This window comes from Indicator indicator, chromosome 16 (genome assembly GCF_027791375.1).
Source record: "Indicator indicator isolate 239-I01 chromosome 16, UM_Iind_1.1, whole genome shotgun sequence".
Taxonomy (NCBI): domain Eukaryota; kingdom Metazoa; phylum Chordata; class Aves; order Piciformes; family Indicatoridae; genus Indicator; species Indicator indicator.
In genome coordinates this window covers 6,242,067-6,262,609 of record NC_072025.1, presented here as the reverse complement: position 1 = coordinate 6,262,609, position 20,543 = coordinate 6,242,067, and the positions used below count along the sequence as shown (strand labels likewise).

Below are 20,543 nucleotides of genomic sequence, written 5' to 3'. Positions count from 1 at the left end.
GAAACAAAATTGATGATAATGTAATTTTCAAGACTCAAGTTAAGGATTGTTTCTGCTGAAATTGTGTCTGATGAAACACTGAAAGTACAGAGTACCTGTACTAGAGAGAAATCTTCCCTCACGAGCACTCATGTTAGTTATGAACATCACAGAACACGTTTCTGTATACTAACATCCAAACCCACTTTAAATGTTTCCACACAATGCATGTTCAGTAGGAAACCACGTGTCAAGCTGCTTGGCATTTTCACAGACAGTAAATGTTCTCTTTTCTACCTTCGCTCTGTCACTGTGGCTCTGATTTTCAATAAAACTGCTGATGTACAGCATAGTCTGGCTGGATTTTAGAAATGATGACTAAGGTCTTGATCCTATCATTTTTCCTCCAGGCCAACCTTAGTAGCTCAGGTAAGCATTATGGCCTATCAGTGTGCAACCTGATATGAGATTTAGACTGTAGCTGCTCAGTAATACAGTATAGAACTGCAATAATCATTTTTGAAGACATGCCAGAATTTGAACAATTTCTGGAAATTGTTTTTGGCAAACACAAAAATATGTATTTTAACTGTTTAGTAGTACTTCTAAATTCTTAGTACAAATTTATCACACATATTATTCAAATATGCCACAGGTTTTGATCCCCAAAGTTTAGGATGTCACATCATCCTAAAAAGTGTTTTTAAAGTAGTATAAAAACCAGTAGACACTATGTGTTAAAGGAATTAAGTCCAAGTTGTACTCCTTATGCACACTACACAAAGTAATTGTAAAATATGTCAGAATAAAAATCTGTAGCGTTATGTCACAATAAAAATCTGAAGAATTAAGAAAGCTGGAAAGTCTTTTTTTCGTGTTATTATAAAATATCAGATATTACTGTCAATGACCATTTCATTCTTCAAGCTGTAATCTTACTACAAAAATCATGAGACCAACAGAAGATGCTTTTCTTTCCTAACCTCAGCAACAGACTTATGTTCTTTTTCCCCTCTGACTGAATTTGGAATCTTAACTTGAAGTGTGTCCACTGAGGTAAGAAAGGGTTAAAGGTTTATAGAATGTTTCAGGTATGGAGCCATTTCCCCTGCAAACTTGTTCTGGCTCCTTTGAAATGTGCAAAAAAAGCTTCAGATCATTTGTTTTGCTTGTCTTTCTCCAGGCCATACTTAACACAGCAGGGTTCAGCTACTCCTACTTCAGCTGCATTTTGTTGTACTTCATTTTCCACCTTTTCTTCATCATCCTTTGTTTGCAGTAATTCTTCAACTTCTTTGCAGCCACACCTTCATTTCGAACAGGCTTAGCTGGATTGCCTTTTGTTTCCACAGCTACTGGCTTCCCCTCAAAGGGTGTGTCTGACTGTCCTTTCACCCCAATCATCTGGACACATATGGGGAGAGAAAAAACAAACAAACAACTAGAATTAATTATTGAGAAAAAATTGCATAACTACTGTCAGAGAACTGCCTTCTACTTCTTCTTGTTCCAGCCAGACTCAGAGGTCACATCTAGACAGGGCAACAGGCACAGCTGGTCTCTGACACCAAGAAGATCTGACCAGTCCTGTCTCTGTATTTCCTGTGTGCCTGGATTTCCCTCTTGCAGAGAACAAAGTGCAAGACGTAATGAGGAACTGATGCACAACTCTATCCATCTGTCCTCATATGAAGTCAAGATGTGGCTAAAACACCTAAGTGGGCCTAAGAAGCATCCCAGAATATACTAAGCTAGAGGCAGTTAGCCCATGGCTTTTACACAGATGCATAAATCTATGCTGGAAAAAAATGACCCTTGAAAATTCTCTTCAAGAGTCGTACTGCCTCTTGATAAGATTAAAGCTGAGAGTGGGGTCTTTGGGAAGTTTCCAAAGCATGTTACACATCATGCATCACTTCAATCACCAGCGTAAATGACAAAGACGACTGTGTTCCTAAAAAATTGCCACAACATTTCTGTCAGAAGTTTCTTTAGATGCAATTAATTCTTCTCAAATGAATTCCTTTTCTGTTTAAAAAATAACTTTGGCAACTCCCCCAGTGTTAGTGACTTTTAGGCTATATTAATTTTTACTTATCCTAATGACCTCTGTGAGGAAGATCACATTCAAACACCTAAAACATTTTATTTCTTCAGATTTAACTGTGCTCTGAAGAAATGCAGAATGTAACTATGTAAGGTTGTTCAGTTTCAGCAAAAAGGAGCAAGACATTCACACAAAATTTTGTATTTATGTTCAAGACAGAAATTATGTTTTCCTACATTAAGGTACTCCCATGCCTCTAGACAAAGTATATGTACCTCTACACACAATTCCACATTGCTCTGATTTTAGAAGCAGCACGGCACGTACATTGCTACTAAAGCTTTACTGTGCAGGGAACAGCATACCAATGAGGATTAAAGTTCCTGTATGTCAGGGAAGCCACCTGAATTGCAATTAAAGATCCTCAAAGGTGAAGGAGTCCAGAGCAACCAGAGACAGGTGATCGATGGCAGTTTGAGCTACTACACTTTACAAAGACAAAAGGAAACCCTATTTTTGCTGCACAGAATCACTGTTAAGCCTACACGAATTTTGCTTTGAATGACAAGCAAGGACAGATCCAAGCTGCTCCACCTTATCTGCTGAAATCAGTAATCAGTAAATTAAGACAAGAAAAATTTTAAAAAGAGTGGTATGAGGGGACTGAGGAGAGCATTTAAAAATTTCAGTAAAGATTCATGGTGTTTTATTTTTCTGCTTGCAATACAATTATCCCACACCCAGTAATGTAAAAGCTCTGATTTTTTTCTTTGTGTGCATGATTTGCTTATAACTTCTCTTGTCTGCATGCAATTCTGAAGATCAAATATTGCAGGTGAGCCTTCATTGCTGTCTCTAGAGAGGATGCACTGAGCTGGATCCCTCTCCTCTACACCTGGCTACTTATTTTCACCAAGCTGGTCAGAATTTAACATCTTAGACCTCCAAGTCCTGTCAATTTCTCCTGAAACTGGCCAACGAATTTTGAGATCTACACGAATGAGAAGGACAAATGGAGATGAAAGCAGGACTGCAAAAGCAGGAAGCCAGATGAAAAGCTTCTTCCTGAAACTAAGGTATATTAACAACAAGCACCACCATAGTGGTAAAGTAAGAAAATCTTTATCAATGCAAATATTGTATCTGTTTCAGCTGTACTGCAACCCTTTGAACTACAAAGCTTTTAATTAAGCCAAATGCTACATTCTTTTTGCCCTCTAGAAGTATTGTTAGCTGATACTAAAGATGCAAAATGTTTTTGAAAACACGTTGCCGTCAAATGGGAAATAAAGTGTACTTAAAAAAATCTTCAAACACAGAACATTGGAGGTGTCACAGACACTGCAGTCAGAGCTCAGTGGATTAGACTCTGACAGTAGAATTTCTCTCACCTTATTTTATCTGTCTAAAGCTGCAGCAATCAGTCTTTACTTCTATAGTAATTTAAGAGAAAATGACAACTCAACAATCTCAGAGGCCCATCGTGGTGTGGAGATGCATCATACAGAACATTCCATTTCCCTCTTAAGAGCACAATGATCTTAAATGTTGTTTTCCAATACTATAATGCTTAAAGCTTGGTGAGATGAATCTCATCTGAAGTATTTTTCAGGGAAAAGCCACTCCTGTTCTTGACAATGGATCCCGAACTCTAAAGGATCTCTTCAGAGGCCCAAAGATGAGACATAAATATACCAGCTACATATTCAAGAGACAAACAGATTATTTCAGAATTGTTAATCTGCCTTTCCATCAAGTGCGACACTGACCTTCTGTTTCAACATGGTGTCCTGTGGTACAGGTGGAAAAGTACATGGAACTCTTCCATGAGTTATGTGATAGGGCAAAGGGAGGCTGGGATCTAATGGCACCCATGGGACTGAAAGAGTAGCAGGTACAGTAGGCAGATCACAATGAGCTTTATGTAAATTATATGATGCTCTTGTTGTCTTCTCCGTAGAACTCTTGTAGATTGCAACTGATGAATCTCCTGCAGCATGAGCCAACAGGTAAGAGCCTTCCTGCAAACTAAAAAGATAAAGTTCAGAACGAAAAGTATTTAAACGTTTTTGTTGTTTCGTTTAATTGAGGCAGTACCAAATTCTTAATGAAAAAGCAAAACAGCTTCTTTTATAAAAAGAATGTGGAAAAAACCCACATGAATTGAACTGTATCGATAAATCCATGCTAATTCCTCTATTTATAAGGTATTCATAATGTATTAATTTGTCATCACTGTACAGATTGGGATCATACTTAAAGCATTTAAGCCTATACAGAAAACCACCCATATTTGGCAAACTCGAATTCTTTAACCAGTGCCTTACAGAATCACAGAAACATTCAGGTTGGAGAAGACCCTCAGGATCATCACGTCCAGCTGATGACCCTACTCTACAAGGTTCACCCCTAAACCATATCCTCAAGCATCACATCCAAATGGCCTTTAAACACATCCAGGGCTGGTGACTCAACCACCTCCCTGGGCAGCCCATTCCAATGTCTGAAAGCATCACAAAGGATAATGCATACATGGACAGGGACACAAAGAAGAGGTGCTTTAAATACATGCAGGATTAAAAAGGTTTTCAGGGAAATAAATTGTCATCCAACTGCCCATATCAAAAGTCTTAGCCACAAATCTCAAAGCTACAGAAATTACAAAGTGTGGTAAAACTCTTCTATAATTCAAATTTATATGCTTCACACAGTGTAGCCTGCTTCAAAGGTTCAAGGACACTTGCAGATTGAAGTCCTTGAAGAATCTAAATAAAGAAGGACAAGCAAGAGAAAGGCTTATGTTGATTTATGTCAAGCTAAGTAGAAGGGAACAAACAGTATTATTTCTCAGATTAAGTGAAGAGACTAACAAAAACCAGAAGCCCAAATTGTAAATATTACAACTCACCCTGTGCTCAAAGTGCCCAGCCTCCTCCCTCAAGTAGCTGATAAAAACCAAGTTATTATTTTCTGTAATTTATACAAAACCTGTAATCCTAAATACAGTTTTACACGGTACTGCATTATGTTATGCTAGGCCTAAAAGAATCTGTAAAGTATCTGATTTATCTGAAGAAATAAAAATCAAAGAGTAGGCAAGCATTCTACAGAAGAAATAAGATGAGCTGTTGCAACGAAACATGATGACAAGAATGGAGCACTTACTCAGACACTTTCTTCAAAATGTTATGAAGTATATTTAGTGAATTTAAAGGCCTGCAAAAAATGGAAAAAATAATAAAAACACAGAAGTGGTAACTTGCAAGGCTTGTTAGGGCTTCAAAGTCATTGCTAAAGAAAACTGCTAAAAATACTCACTTAATCGATCCAAGTTTCTCTCTTAACGTTTCTGCAGAGATCTTTTCTAGCATAATCAGCTTTGACGTAAAAGCATCAATATGTCCTGAAAAATATTCCTTCAGTTAATACACTAAAAAGAGAACAAATGCAAAAGCATTATTTTCAGACATAACACATTTTATAAAAAATTATGCTCTTTCACAGTGTAGGACTGAGAAAGGTATTTATCAGTGTTGCACAGCGGTGGGAAGTAAAATGTATAGCTGCTTTAAGTACAGCCACCCATATTTGAGTAGTCTTTCTAAACCCGGGAGATGCCCATGATTCCAGCAAATCTTGCATCTTAGTGATGCCCAGGGTACGCCATCCCATTTTCCAACGACTTAATCTCAGAAGTTTCTATCTTCTCAAGTTCTTTTGATCCTTATCGCTATGCTTCCTCATTGGACAGATCATAGGTATTTACCTTTTACAGAAGGTTTACTTCCAAGTTTAATATACTTGGTTTTCTATTCTGGTACATTACAGAAGGAATTGTGTTACTCAACTGTCTGAGGATTATGTACCTCATCTCTTGATTATCTTTTCTCCCTCACCTGAAAAGATATGAGTTACAGTCCTTATATTTGAGAAGTGTCTGACTGAAAGCACTTGACATTCAGTAAGTTCCCCATACAGTAAGTACTTCTTTCCAACCCATTTTTCATTTGCAAATAAATGAATACCAGTTAGGGTAAAATGTCCCTACTAATCAGTGAAGTTTATCACAAGTTTATTTACTGCTTGGATCAAGTACAAGTATGTTATTTGTGAAGCAGGCCAGACATTACTCCCTCTGTAGATGCAAGATTTCCTATCTGAGTAGCAAGAGGACTTAAATCAGCAACTGAGCAAAACGCTCTCCCACCAAGAGGACGGCACTCTTAACTTAGTTTGATGATAGTATCTCGGCTCTGTGCAAACAATCACTCTTTGTGAACATACAAAGTAAAAAGTTTGCCTTAATCTCACACCTTGCCCATTCTGCAAGAGGAAACAGTTACATTTCTGTTTTCCTTCTCATCTCCTAAGATGGCAGCACTTCTGAGTCACTGCACTGAGCTGTGAGATTCTTCCTTCAGCCACACAGAATGATACAACACTGAAGAACAATGTGAGACAATTACAGGGCACTGACCATGGTCCAAAGGACTTTCCATCCATGTTTCTTTGTCAATACAAAAGATTGTTGAGAAAACAAATTAAGCTTTTCAAGATCTAAGAACTCCTAAGCAATTTAATGCTGAGGTCTGGCAGATGCTCAAATCTTCGGTGCTAGAAGCTCTCTCATAAAATGGATTGTTTATTTCCCTGTATGGCTTCTTAACCTGGCACTACCAAAAATCTGCAGTCTCCAGTTTGCCTACCTGACTAAATCACATACTCTGGCAGTACCAAAAGATTTTACATGGTTACATGCTGAGAGTTCAAATCCCTGTTTGTAGCAAACTTTTTGTTTTTTTAAACAGTGATGGGAGAGAGTCTGCCCTACATGCTGGGAGTATTACTTCAGTGTGCATGGGCCCCTTAGTTTAGGAAAGATGTTGAATTGCTGGAGCATGTCCAGAGAAGGGCAAGAGGCTGGTGAGAGGCCTTGAGCACAAGCCCTATGAGGAGAGGCTGAGGGAGCTGGGACTGTTTAGCCTGGAGAAGAGGAGGCTCAGGGGTGACCTCATTGCTGTCTACAACTACCTGAAGGGAGGTTGTAGCCAGGAGGGGGTTGGTCTCTTCTCCCAGGCAACCAGCAGCAGAACAAGAGGACACAGTCTCAAGCTGCACCAGGGGAGGTTTAGGCTGGAGGTGAGGAGAAAGTTCTTCACAGAGAGAGTGGTTGGCCATTGGAATGGGCTGCCCAGGGAGGTGGTGGAGTCACCATCCCTGGAGGTGTTCAAGAGGGGATTGGACGTGGCACTTGGTGCCATGGTTTAGATAGGCATGAGGTTTAGGGTGACAGGTTGGACTCGATGATCTTTGAGGTCTCTTCCAGCCTTCTTGATTCTATGATTCTATAGTGACAGCCCACTGTAATTCAATGCTTCTTCAGAGCACACAAAAGAAAACACCTTTGGACTCCGGAAGAGGTGCATCCAAGAGCTGACAAACAAACGTCACTGGAATAACCAGCACTTCTCAGTTCCAACAATCTTTTCACCCAAGCACATGAACAGAGAGAGTGTGTTGGAGGCTGGGCCACTGAAGCCTGCCAGCCTAGGGCTTTGTGCCCTTTTCACAGCTAGCAGGTATCTACAAAGCAGACACTAAGGAATGAGGTGGGGATGCCTGTTTATGCCAGGACAACTCCTGCAGCATGCAGCCTGCTTTCTTCCACACCTCTGAGAGCCTCTATAAACTGGGTGTTGGCTACATCAGCTCTCTGCAAACTTTTGCCCAAGCCATATGTTAAGTGTCCCGTAACTGATGGGAGATTAGACAGATAGGGATTTCTTCAGCTTGTTCACTTCACAGACAGACTAGCCCTCTCTGCATTTTTGCTGTTTCCTCACACTGCTTGTGACTCTGGATATGCTATGAAAATGTTCATAAAATTTTCTACAGAGGGCTAAATGTCAGTGTCATTCAGTATACTGTCCTGCTTGTTAAAAAGCAAAAAGCAGTACTGTACAGTAACATGAATTAGAAATGCTGTGTATAATCATCTCTTTGTGAGATTTTTTTGCAGAGAAGAACCACAGCAAACTTTTGCTTTTAAAATTAGAAATATAATTTCTATCAAATGTAGAGAGAAAAGATGGATGCAACTGGCAAAACTATTACTTCAAATACATTAGATTTCCCACAAACCTTCTAATTCTATAAGGAGCAAAGTTTGCACATAAAAATTAAGAGAGAACTCAGCATTTCTGATGCAAGCCGCCATCATCAAAGGTGTAATTCAGGGCACAACTGGAAAAGTTAGGCAACCACAGGCCAAAACTGCTGCCATAACAACCATAAAAATACAGAGAATTTGTTCTACCACAGGAGAGCGAGGCTGTCCCCACTCCAGAACATTCATTCACTGTACAAACAGGATTGCACTCACCCCACAGCAAGTGCCAAATATATTCTAAAATGTGGTTTGGCTAATGCTTTTGTTGCAGATTTTCCCTTTTAAAACCTTGTTAATTACAAGATAATTGGTGTCACAGAGCTCTCAATAATGTAAAATAATCTGATCACGTTCTCTATATGCAACTTTTGCATTTCTCTACAGGACTTATGTATCCTAATAGACATAAAAAGCTTTCCTGATGTTTAAAATGCCATTGTACAAAGGCACAGCATTTTCTACAGGGCACTTGTTAGTGAAACTTTCCTTGACACTGCATTCCTAGCATGCTTGTCAGTTTGGACAAATGGCCTTTACAAGTAAGATATCTTTCTGCTAACATTTCCTTACTTTTTATCCCTGTCTTATTTCCTTCTTATTTTCTGAGCTCTGAATTACAGCTGTCATCTCTTTTAAATGAGATCTATGGTTTCCTGCTTCACTCTGACAGAATTTATGTTACTCGTTACTAGATTCTACTACATTATGTCTTGTTTCCATCTTCTACATGATACAGGACAAGGAATATCAAAGACTGTCCCTTCGGCAGGGATGTTTCAGGTCATATCACATATTAGAAAATTAAATTTCATGGATTAGTTATATATGGACAATGGAAAGCATGGAAAATGTGTTTAAGCAAGATCATCTAATGTTTAGAACTCCTGAGGTATATCCCAGCTACAGAAAGAAATTTTCAATAAACTTCTGCTATGTATTTTTCTTTTCTGTTAAGTAATTGCACTCCTGCAAAGCCAGAAAATTATTTCTAGTACCTTAGATATGAGACACATGTACACTGTTTTCAACATATACAATTTCTCTCATTTCTGCAGAACAGAACTTGGTTTAGCCCTACCTTGTTTGCTTTTCCTCATTCATTTGTATTTTACCTGACTCTATATTATCAGTGTAGAAGTATGAGGAACATTGCCTGTTTTCACAGTAAAGTAAGTAATATTTGATCTGTCTCCAAGACTACAAGCTCAAAGGTCAAGGAATCAGTATCCTGAGCCTGATCCTCTGTTCATCTTATATTTTACTATGTAATAACATATGAATTTAAAATTATTTCACAAAATACTAGGATACATTTCTAGCTCACATTTAATCAAGAAATACTTTCACCATGCCTGTGATAATACATGTAGTATACACCTCATTAACAACACCACCAAAAAGCAAGCAAAAGACTTTCCCCCAAACCAAAAAACACTTTAAGTCATAAAGATTACTAACTTCAGAGAACTAAATGTGCAGGTACATTTTTCTTTGAAAGGCAAATAAATTCAGTTCTTGAATAGCATCCAGCAACATTTTCCTCTAACAACTAAGCTCGAATAGCCTCATTCAGCATGCAACAGAAATTTTAGACAAAAGTACTTATTTAAATGAAAAGTAAAATTCCAAAGTTAAAATAAGGGCGTAAGAAATACAGCTTTAATAAATATTTATCTTCTGTTATTATATGAATAGTCCCATATATGGGTTCCTTAAGGAAAAAAAAACCAAAACACACAGGAACTTACCAATATAAAATAAGGATTCAGAATGCAACATACTCTCTGTCCACAACTGACATGCTTCACTTTCTGTAAGAGCTTCAACACCGTAATAGGCTTGGTATTCTAGTTTTGGCAACAGGAATATTGGAATATGCTATATAAGTGAAGATCAAAGAAAAATCAGCACTCACTATTCAAAAAACGTCCATAACCAGACTGCAATTTTTCACATTTTGTAAAGGCCCCACAACAAGCTCTGGGCTGCAGAGACTCTACATAGAGGAAGGCAAAATAGACTAAATGCAGCAGCCCAGGCAAGCTTTTACAAATGATCAAATGTAGCCCATCAATGCAACTAAACTGAAGTTCCCATTTCTATGCTTTACTGCCCTCTGCAGGAATTAAAGAAAAAAATTCACGATGCCTTTTTTTTTTTTTTCACTTGTTAGTGGAATCCTGCCATTTATTCTCCTTGTTGGAGTATCATTGGAAATTAGAATCTAATGCCTGAATTTCCAGTTGAAATCAGAGGCTAACCTTTGCATGCTAACACTAACAGAGAAATTAAAAGGCTCTTCTCATTGACAAATCAGCCTAAATTTCAGCAAGAATTAAAAAAAATAATCAGCAGTGCTCAGTTTCTGATTAACTAAGCATTTATTCACAGGCATAGGCAGTGGATCAATAGCAAAGAGATGGTATTTCTTCAAAATAAGGTTCTGAGCACTGAGCCTTGGCAAGTAATCAGAGTTACAAAGATCTATTTCCATTCCAATGAAGCATAAACACCTCAACAAAATGCCTGGAAGGGAGATACCACATAATTACTGAGAATTCCAGAATAAGCTGTCTTTCTTCTGATGTTACAAGGAATATCTGGACTACACTTGCTTTTAAAGCATTTTATTTCTTAAGACAAATAATTTGCTAACATGTATACCATACTCTTTTCAAGCAGAACAAATAAGATCTTTTTCTATCTTCAAATGTGTCCTCTGTTGTTCATTTTATCTCCCATTTCTCTGCTTAACTAGGCATAACAGAAAGGCTGAATCCTGCTTGAAAGTATTTACAATTATGAATGTTTCCCAAAGCCCTGGGCCAAAAATGTGATTACTGCATTAACTTTTAAGAACAGTTCAAAGTGACATTAGTTTATGTGACTCCAGTTACTTATGCACATTATTGTAACGCAGCCACAGTAAAAAAAAAAAAATAATAAAAAAAAATGCAGAATCACACTTGCGTATCTTCTAATCAAATAGGTTTCAAGAAATTACAAGTTTTTCTTCCCTCTCTTCCTACAGGTGTTTACTTTAAGAAGACACACACTGTGTAGAGTTACAATTAAATGAGCTAGTTGTCTGAGCAAAACCCTAAATACTATGCAAGACTGAGAATCCTAGAGGTACCCATTGAGCACAACTGTCTAAAAAACCAAAAGCAAAAGGCTAACAGCAAAATCTGTACCTTGCAGGTTTTTTTCTTTTTATTCTTTCGTGGCAATGACTTCACTTTTTGCACACTACAACGCACAAGTAACAAGAGATCATTCAAACTGAACAGCTTATAGACAAGGTTGCCATCTTGAGGTGCTTTATACTCTGAAGGGTCTTCTTCAAGCATCTGAAGTTCATTTGGCAGCTTTCCTATAGAAAATAAATAAAACAGAAAATTACAAGCTTTTACAGTCTTTAGCATTAACTAATCAGCTTTTTGCTCTTGCAGTAGGTTTATTTTTTATTTTGCCATTTTTAACTGGATCTGGCTAAGACTTTTAGGGTGAAAAACTGTCTCATTAGGCACAAGAAGTCACTTATGCATTTAAAAAATGAAATTTGAACAAAGACATGAATTCCCACAAACATAAGGTATTGTTAAAAAAATAAAAAGGAGTAAGTCACATCTTTAAATAAATGTAACAGAGGTGCTATTAGGATACTCTTCAGATGAAGGAGTTAAAATACTTTTCTGCTAAGTTTTACCAAAAGTTCAGAATTTTAGTTCTTACACAATAAGCATAACTACTTACTTTTTGGCACTCCCTGAAAAAGTGACGTCCAGGTACTTCTAGAGGAGCTGCTGAGATTTGAGGCAGGGGCTGGCACAGTTTCTGTGCTGGAGGTCACCAGTGGTTTTGGAGACTGAGACGTAGCATCACAACTACTGCAGCTCACCACTGGCTGCTCGTGAACTTTTGAAGAGGGCGACTTGAGAAGTTTTGTCTGCATTTTTAAAATCTGTCCGACAGGATCAGATTCTTTGGCCAACTTTCTTTTAGGCTTTCTGGAGGCATTTTTATCCTGATCCATGATATCTGAGCAATCTGTCATGTTTTCTAATGGAATCTGGGTGGAGGAAGGCGATTTGGCAGTCTGTGCTGGAGTATGAGGAACAGTGTTTGGTACAGGTGTTTTGCAAAAATCAGTGCTTTTACATTCTGTATCAATTATCAAACGCTCTTCATCCGTGTCACTACCACATAAAGATGTGCAAGTCCCACTTTTCTGTGCAGCATCAGACTCTTTCTTGTCACTAACAGCATTAGATAGAATATTTGTCTGATTGTCCAATATTTTGGTCATTACATGATGTGCTTTGCTCAGTCCTACATCCTCTGAATTAAAGCTTTTACGAGATGAAGCTTCTTCAGGGCTGATGCACAGAACGCCACCCAATGATGAAAGCTGCATACTGGCACATGCTGGAGCTCCTTGCTCAGAAATGGTGTTATTCCCTTCTTCATCTTCACTGTTTATGGGAGTTGTACATTTTTTTCCCATTTTTGGGCCATATGAGAGAACTTTAGTACTTTCTGATTTAGAAGATCTTGAGAGCTTGACAGTTGCTCCAAAAGTTTCCAGTTCCGTAACATCATCATCAAAGTCCATCCCCATGTCATTTGGAAGTGGAATCTTCCTGTGCTCGTAGATATCAGAAGACATCTGAACACAGGCAGAAAAAATAGTATTATAAAAATAACAGAAATAAAACAAATCAAGAAACAGAATATGTAAATCACAGACAAGACATTGTCAAATTGAAGGAAACATGAAAAATGTTCTGCTATCCATATTTTGACTGTTGAGAGAGTTGCATTTAGCGTTGTAATTGAAAAAAACGTCCTGTGTTTTACATATGATATCTTAAGTCCTTGGAGCTGAAAAATAAATAAAGTCCACAGAACTATGCTCACTTAGATAAACAATGAGAATACATTTTCATGAAGTGAACATTAAAGCTGAGATGCCAATGTAACAGAAGTGTTTAAAGGAAACAAGACATTTGGAAACACGGAGTCCCTAACTCAGCAGCAGAAAACAGGAAACCTAAACTTTCCTTCATTGTCACAGAACAAGTAACTTAGGAATTATAACAGAGGTGGTGTTTTTTTATTTCTAAGAAGGGGTGAAGCTACATACATCCCATTGAAACAAGTTGTCCTCAGCCGGTTTGTCCATCGATACATCAGAAATTGAAACATAAGATGTTTTAGTTGCTAGGAAGTCCATTGGAATTTCATGGAAGATTTGGTTCCTCTCTCTCACTGTCATTTCCTTTCTCAGCAGAGGTGAATCAATATAAACCACTTTAGCTGGTTCTCTACCTTTTCAAGAATGGAAAGAAGTTGAGTGCATATGAAATGAAAGGAATAAAGATTGCTGTATAATTCAAGTAAGAAATCTTTCAACTTCCAATTATGATGAAATCCATTCCATATTTACACCAGAAAAATTATTCTCTCATTCAGTAACAACAACAAAAAAAGGTATGTCCAGATACAGTGTCAATTACTAGGATCCTGCAGCAGCAATACACACCACATTAACAGCTGATCATATTTTAAATGAGGTTCTAAAAAGAGAACATGTAAGGTAAGAATTTGCATTTCACCTTCCCTTATACTGTATTATATCATCAGATGTATTCTGTTTTCCAGAAAGATCTTTATTCTTCCTTTGAAGAACCTAAAACAATGTCTCATAGACCAAAAGCAATGGCTGCAGTTTATAGTTCTTAGCACTCATTATGTCATTAAGCCCAGATTCTGCTGCCCTAGTCTTTTGTTTACACCTTAACCCACTTATGTATGAATCATTCACAGACTCAGCCAAAAATAAGTGTGATGTCCTACCCAATTTTACACAAAGACAAAGCACATGCTGAGCAAAGCATCACTGTTTTAGGGTGAAAAAGCATAAAATTAATGCAAGAGGTGAGTTACAAGGAAGGTGGGAGAGAGGAGAAACCCTTCAAGAAACACTACATATTGCTAACACATTCGGAACGCCCTTTAGGTGTTAAATTTAGATCTAAAAATTAAGTTTAAAAACTTTAAAGCTGATGCAAAAGAAGTCAGGGCTATCTTTACAAATAACACAATTTCACATAACCCCACAAAATTCCTAGGATTTGCAAATATTTAACAGCTCCTTTACTAATACACACAAGTCTGCTGTAACAGTTTGTACAAAACACACGCAACATGGACATTCCAAGGCAATCATTATACTCACCATGAAAAACCTCCTAGTCTATTTTACAAGGACAAAAGAAGAAAAGGTAGCAAGATTGGAATCTACCTATTCCAATGGAAGCTGAGTATCTAATCTATATTCAGATTACTGATGGAGTGCTGGACAACTGAACTATAGCATTCAGACCAGTTTATGCAAAAACATTTTGTTGCAATTGAGAAGAGTGATCTCCATAGCATTCATTATCCTATCATGCAAGTAGGTCCTTTCAATTCCAGAAAATTCGGTTTACTCTGTCTTTTTCACAAAACTTCACAATTCCTCTTTTTTAGCTTCTTGAAATCAGCTCACTTCACAATTTTAACAGCTTCATGCAGTTGCTTTTCCTCCAAGGAGCAGGGATCACAGTTTTGTCAGTTAAACGTCCTTTTGCACTTTCATGGTTTTTATTCCCACCCTGCTCCCACAAGTGGAAAATCACTCTATGTCCAAATTCAATGTTAATGGTGATACCTCTAGAGGTTGTTACTACTCTGAGTAACAAGGTGGAACAAAGGGTAGAAAACTATGAAATGACCTTCCTCCTTGAAAAGAGGACAAACTATAGCAATGGATTTTTTCAAGTTCATTTTTAGTGATAACTTGGATTAAACAAAGTATTTGTTTTTACAACACAAAGATCTGAAATCTTTCAACAGATAGCTGAAAACTACTTGCTTCAGATTTTTGCCCTTTAAGATGCATGAAGTGTTTATTATTTTCTTTGATTCCTTAAATTAAAAACATGTAAGTATCTTTTTCATAGCTGCAATCCAGAATACTGCTTTTTCAGAAAAGGTAAAAAAAAATGAGCTTATAATTACAATTATGATTTTCATTAACCTTAGCTTATTTCTTTTTAAACTAAACCCAAAGTTAAACCACTCTATTATTGTGTGAGCTAAATCACGTGTGAGCTTCTACATTCCCACGGTTGGCTTTACTGTATGTTCTAACTTCCTGTTCTTCAGTCAGATCAGAAAGGCTTATTGAGACTATCTAAGTGTTTTCAAGGACAAAAAAGTAATTTTTATAACAAAAACATACCGTACCTGCAACAGGGATCTTTTTAATGCAAACTGGGATTTCCCACTGTTCCTTGTAGTTCAGTCCATGATTATTCAGTAAAGTAAATAACGAATGATTACTTAAAACAACTTGAGGACCGTATTTCAAAGCAAGCTTTTCTGCATTTGAATCTGAACTAATATCCTAAACAGAAAAAAAGGTAAATTTTAAATGTTATTTTTGGACACACAAAGCTAAATTTAAACTCGTAGGAAAAACTCCAAACCCAAACACACATGGATTATCATCCAACCTCCTACTCCTCCAAGGAACAAATGCTACTGCATCACCAGGCTTCAGAATCAAATGAAAAAGCAGGAAGTTCCCCAGAAGGTTTTTGGTTGAATGATACGCACCTGCTTTGTAGTATGAGAAAATATATATTCTTAACCTGTATATTTCATTTCATTGCTATTAATTAGTACTACCAGATTGAATAGGAATATCAGAGTGCATTGCAGAAGAAAAAACACCAAAAGAGATTCACTCACAAATATTATAGATCTTACAAGTAGCACAAGAAAAACATCTAACATGAAAGTATCATCATAACTGGTTGTTCATCATGGTTGTTTGAATACAGACTACATATAAAGAATCTTAAATATAAAAAGACTGAAATATACAAATTCATAACTGAAATGGTAAAATTATTAAGCATTATGATTACAGGTTTCAGGTAAAAGAGGAGGTTGGCAATGCTTATTAGGTGGAATGAGGACATGAAGGACAAAGAAGATAACAGAAGCCCAGGAGCACCAAGGACCATGAGAGAGAAATAAGATAAATCTAGCTATGTTCTTTTTTCTGTCACCTGAGACATCATCATAAATATTCTCTGCTTATAGCTATAACATCTCTTGAGGCATATATTATTGTCCTGTGCCACCTGTGCTACTTTCTTAAGCAAAAGTGTCTTTGCAATCACAATGCCTTTGTTGAAAGTTTGTGTTTTGGCACATGAACAAATTCCTTAAATTCCTGGATAACAAATTAAATAAACAGCCACAAAACCTGATTTCTACAGAACCAAATACTCACTTTTCTCTGTGGAAGAACATAAGCTCAAACATCAGATATTTCACAGTAAAGTAGAATGGAATCTAAAAGTTGTTCAACTCCTAACTGGAATTTAGCTGTTTAGCAAAAGGAATGTCCAGAGCAAGCTGATAGTTTAAAGCACTTTTTCTTACTCTCACAACTTCCTTCTTAAATCACAAGCCTTTATACCTGCATGCATTCATGTGTATGTATATGTATACACATGAGAGGCCAGCTTAGAAATTGCGAAGTCTGAAAGGAACAACACTGAGATAAAAAATTCTATTTAGGTTTGACAGATAGTGTACTCCAATTTAAGGACCTCTCTTATGTTTGTTTCACTGAGGGAGCAGAGGAAGCCTCTTCAAGAGACACTAGGTCACTATAAATTAAATACACAAATAAGGATACAATATATGCTCCTATGCTACATGATATGCAAGATTAGGGAAAAAAACCAACCGAACAAAAAAGAAACAATCCTACCACATGAAAAGGACCAAATTGCTCTTCTCTACTAAGCATGCTTTAAATAATCACAATAAAAAAAGTTACTCACACTGTGCATAATAGAAGCTCTTTTTTCTGGAGTTACAATAGATGTAACAGTTTTATAATCTGTGGGCAGTTGAACAGGCATGGCAGGGAACTCTGTTCTACCACGTTGTGCTGTACCCTTGAAGAAACCAAGCAGCATCAGAAAATAGCTTTAACTGAAATCGTGCTGACCCAAGTTTGCACTTCTCATAATGAAAAACATTAAGAATTTATGCAGGTGTATTATGAAGGCAGTGTTGCATTAAAAAAGTATACTATTAATGTAATATTTTTATTGCAAGCACACAAAGAAGGGCGTTAACAGCCTTCCCACCAAAATAAATGATTGTTTTCATTAACAATTTTAATTACAACCTCTAACCCAAACACTGAACAGTACTTGTAAAAAGCCTGAACCTTTGCCTAAGACAATCCAGATGTAATTCTGCTTATTTGAAAACAATGCTGAAACAATAGACAAGATAGTACCATTACAAGAAGATTTTTTTCCAGCTTAAAGGTCAACTGTGTATGAAACTTTCCTCCCATGATACTCATGATCTCCTGAATTGTGTAAAACTCAGGATACTTCCGCACATGTCCAATACAAGCACGTAGTAATTCCTAACAGAAAAGGAAAAAATAGTTTATTCATTTGTATATTTATAAGAATTGAATAAAGTTTTTTTCTGCAAGGGCAAGTTGCATTTGCATATATTTTATCTATGTTTAGCCTGTTTCTGGAGCTAAATTCCAGCAGTTGCTCTATCACCTAACGATCCATCCCCAGCAAAAGGGAGAACTGGGAAGACCCAGTGAAATGAAAATTGATTTAATGAAATATCCAACCTGATACTCATATCAATACAAATTATATAAACTTATACTCAGCTCAAGAAAGCTACAACAGTCACACTAAACAGGAAGTCCTCAGGAGCAGGAAGAGATGCAGGGTCAGAAGCTGAAGCAGGGAGTCCAAACATGAGGTCCCACTCTCCTCAGCAAAGCTTCCCCTTTATACTAAGTGTGATGTTCATGGTTTGGGTTACACCTGTGAGCCAACTCCAGTCAGCCATCCTGGCTGACTCAGAAATTCTAATGGCCTGCAGCCCATGACTGGCCTAGGATTCTGTCCCAGCAAAATTCGAACAACTTTCTCTACAGAGTATAGATATATTTAGCAGATTACTGCTAACAAACTTGTTCAACCTTTCCAGTTAGAGACAGTATTTAAAAAACAAAGCGATACCAATACAGGTCTGCAATAACCTTACAGGTATCAGAAATGAAACACATTCTAGGTTCTCCTTGCCCTTCATATGCAAGGCTAACAATGTATGCACACAGGCTCAGGCCAAAAAGTTTATTACAGACTGAACTGTGTTAAGCCAGCTAATTATTTCCTTTACAGTTTATCTTAGCTTTTAGAGGGACTTGTGTTTTTTTGTGTTACTACCTAATTTACACTAGGCTTCAGTAAAAGTCATAAAGGTAAAAACAGAGGAAAATTCTTTGTGTTGAAACTTGCTTTCATGGCAACTCTAGATCCTAAAATAAATACATAATTCAGATACTAGAAAAAATGAAGGCATTTAGGTTTGACTTAGTAACTAGAATGAATTATTTCTGCAAGTATTATTTGAAACTTAGTATGTGCCTGCCAGACACAAGTGAAAGACAGAAAATTACAAAGCTAAACCCATTTTTTAAAAAAAGTATTTTTTGTCCAACGTGTATGAGAACAAGTTTATTTTGTGCATGAAAAAGCATGTAACATAAAGTGTTAGAGTGAAACAGAGCAATCCTTCTGAATTATAACTAAATGCTCTACTCTCTAGTAAACACATTTATTTTTCTGTTTTATTCCATGAAAGAAAGTGATGCGGCACTTCAGAAAAGACTGAAATTTTAAGAAAAAGTATAGAAGTAGGGCATTTCAATTCAGGCTAGACATTACAAAGAAAACAAGCAAGAGCAGTCAACCCACTGATGGGAGTTTAATGAACCTCTATCTGGAATTCTTTTCTCGAAATGTGCTATTAAACCAAGAAGAATATATCAAGTTGTATTCATGTTTGATTTTAGAATCATCAAAGTGAATATTTAACACAGCATGAACTTGCAGATGACTATGATTAAAGCTTAACCAACCTCTGATTAAAGTGACTTTATAACATGCTATTGTGGAGGAAAGCTTAACATTCTGTCCGTTAGTGAATTAATGCTTATTAATGTCAATGCACATTTAAAATGCATTTTCTTCCTTCCTAAATATAGAGATATCATTACTTAATTGATGAGTAAATCTATGTGCAGTATTGTATTCAGTAACTTCACTTATATCTTATCGCCTACAGTAAACTGTGGGCAAAGACATGCTGCACAGCATAGAGGAAAGGGAGACTCCTCGTGTCTCATTCCAAGATGGATGTAGGAGAAATTCAGGGAACTTCAGATCCCATGAGTAGGGCCTATGCATCTTAATCATGATTCCAGTATTATTATTTAAGAAGAAAAGGAATTAAACACTTGATTGGTAATTACCTCAGTATAATGTAGTGCATCCTCAGAGATGGCACCATAATCATGGGCACAGCTTTTTGCAGCATTTTGGGCAAATTTCATGAATTCTGCAGTTTCCTTGTTTACTACTTCTTTCATTTGCTGAGGGGGAAGGAAGAAAGAATGGAACCCTGGAGGACTGGCTGGTCACAAACAAAATTTCCAGAGACGTAGTACAGGTGATGGTAGGACCCAGATTCCACTTGCTGCTCAATTTGGCAAGGCTTTGCATACATTCATAGTTTCACTTAATTCAAAAACATATCTTTTGCAAGGACCATTTCCTTTAAAAAATTCCCCAAAACACAAACACACCAAAGAGTAAGATTTGTTTGATTGTACTCCTGTGGTTTATAAAAAGCAAGGTTACATGACATTGTTGGGGCAAGTTTACATGACAGAACCACAAAGATATCTGAGCTCTGACTTCATAAGCAATTAAATTGTAAGTAACAACAATACAGTAGGTGCTGATTTGCCTGGGAATGACATACCCATTCTTACAGCACAAAGGAACTGGCATTAACAAGGAAGGATGGGAAACCAAATGCAATGTCTCAAAAATAGCTGCTGATTAATTATGATATACAGGACTCAAAATGCTGCTTCCAACCAATGTGAGACATGGTCTTTTGCTACTTAACCAATGTTGCTGAGACTAAGAAGCAAGTGTGAAGCACAGAACACAGGCCTCTCACATGCTAATGGTGAAAGTTCCCATAAAGGGTGTTGCCATCTCCTAACGTTATACAAGACTGCTCTATGCCGTTATGAAATGCTAAAATCACTGTAAGGTCAACGCTTAACTTCCTTCTCATTAAAAAATGTAGGGGTCTTCAGAGGTGGGTGGGTTCAGGCATCAAAGATCTATGCTTTGTGTCAGTTGTTTAGACTACTAT

General features: G+C 37.1%; 1 protein-coding gene across 1 annotated transcript; it reads right to left on the bottom strand.

Moving 5' to 3' along the window:
- Positions 1 to 1,194: 1,194 nt before the first annotated feature.
- On the bottom strand, positions 1,195 to 19,746 carry ICE2 (interactor of little elongation complex ELL subunit 2). Its single transcript, XM_054388187.1, has 12 exons — positions 19,627 to 19,746; positions 17,572 to 17,706; positions 17,105 to 17,221; positions 15,489 to 15,648; positions 13,342 to 13,526; positions 11,952 to 12,864; positions 11,390 to 11,568; positions 9,944 to 10,073; positions 5,345 to 5,429; positions 5,192 to 5,242; positions 3,796 to 4,054; positions 1,195 to 1,383 (listed from the first exon to the last, which is right to left on the bottom strand). Exons 1-12 carry the CDS (start codon positions 19,741 to 19,743, stop codon positions 1,195 to 1,197), a joined length of 2,520 nt encoding a protein of 839 aa, XP_054244162.1. The 5' UTR covers positions 19,744 to 19,746.
- Between the last annotated feature and the right edge of the window lie 797 nt (positions 19,747 to 20,543).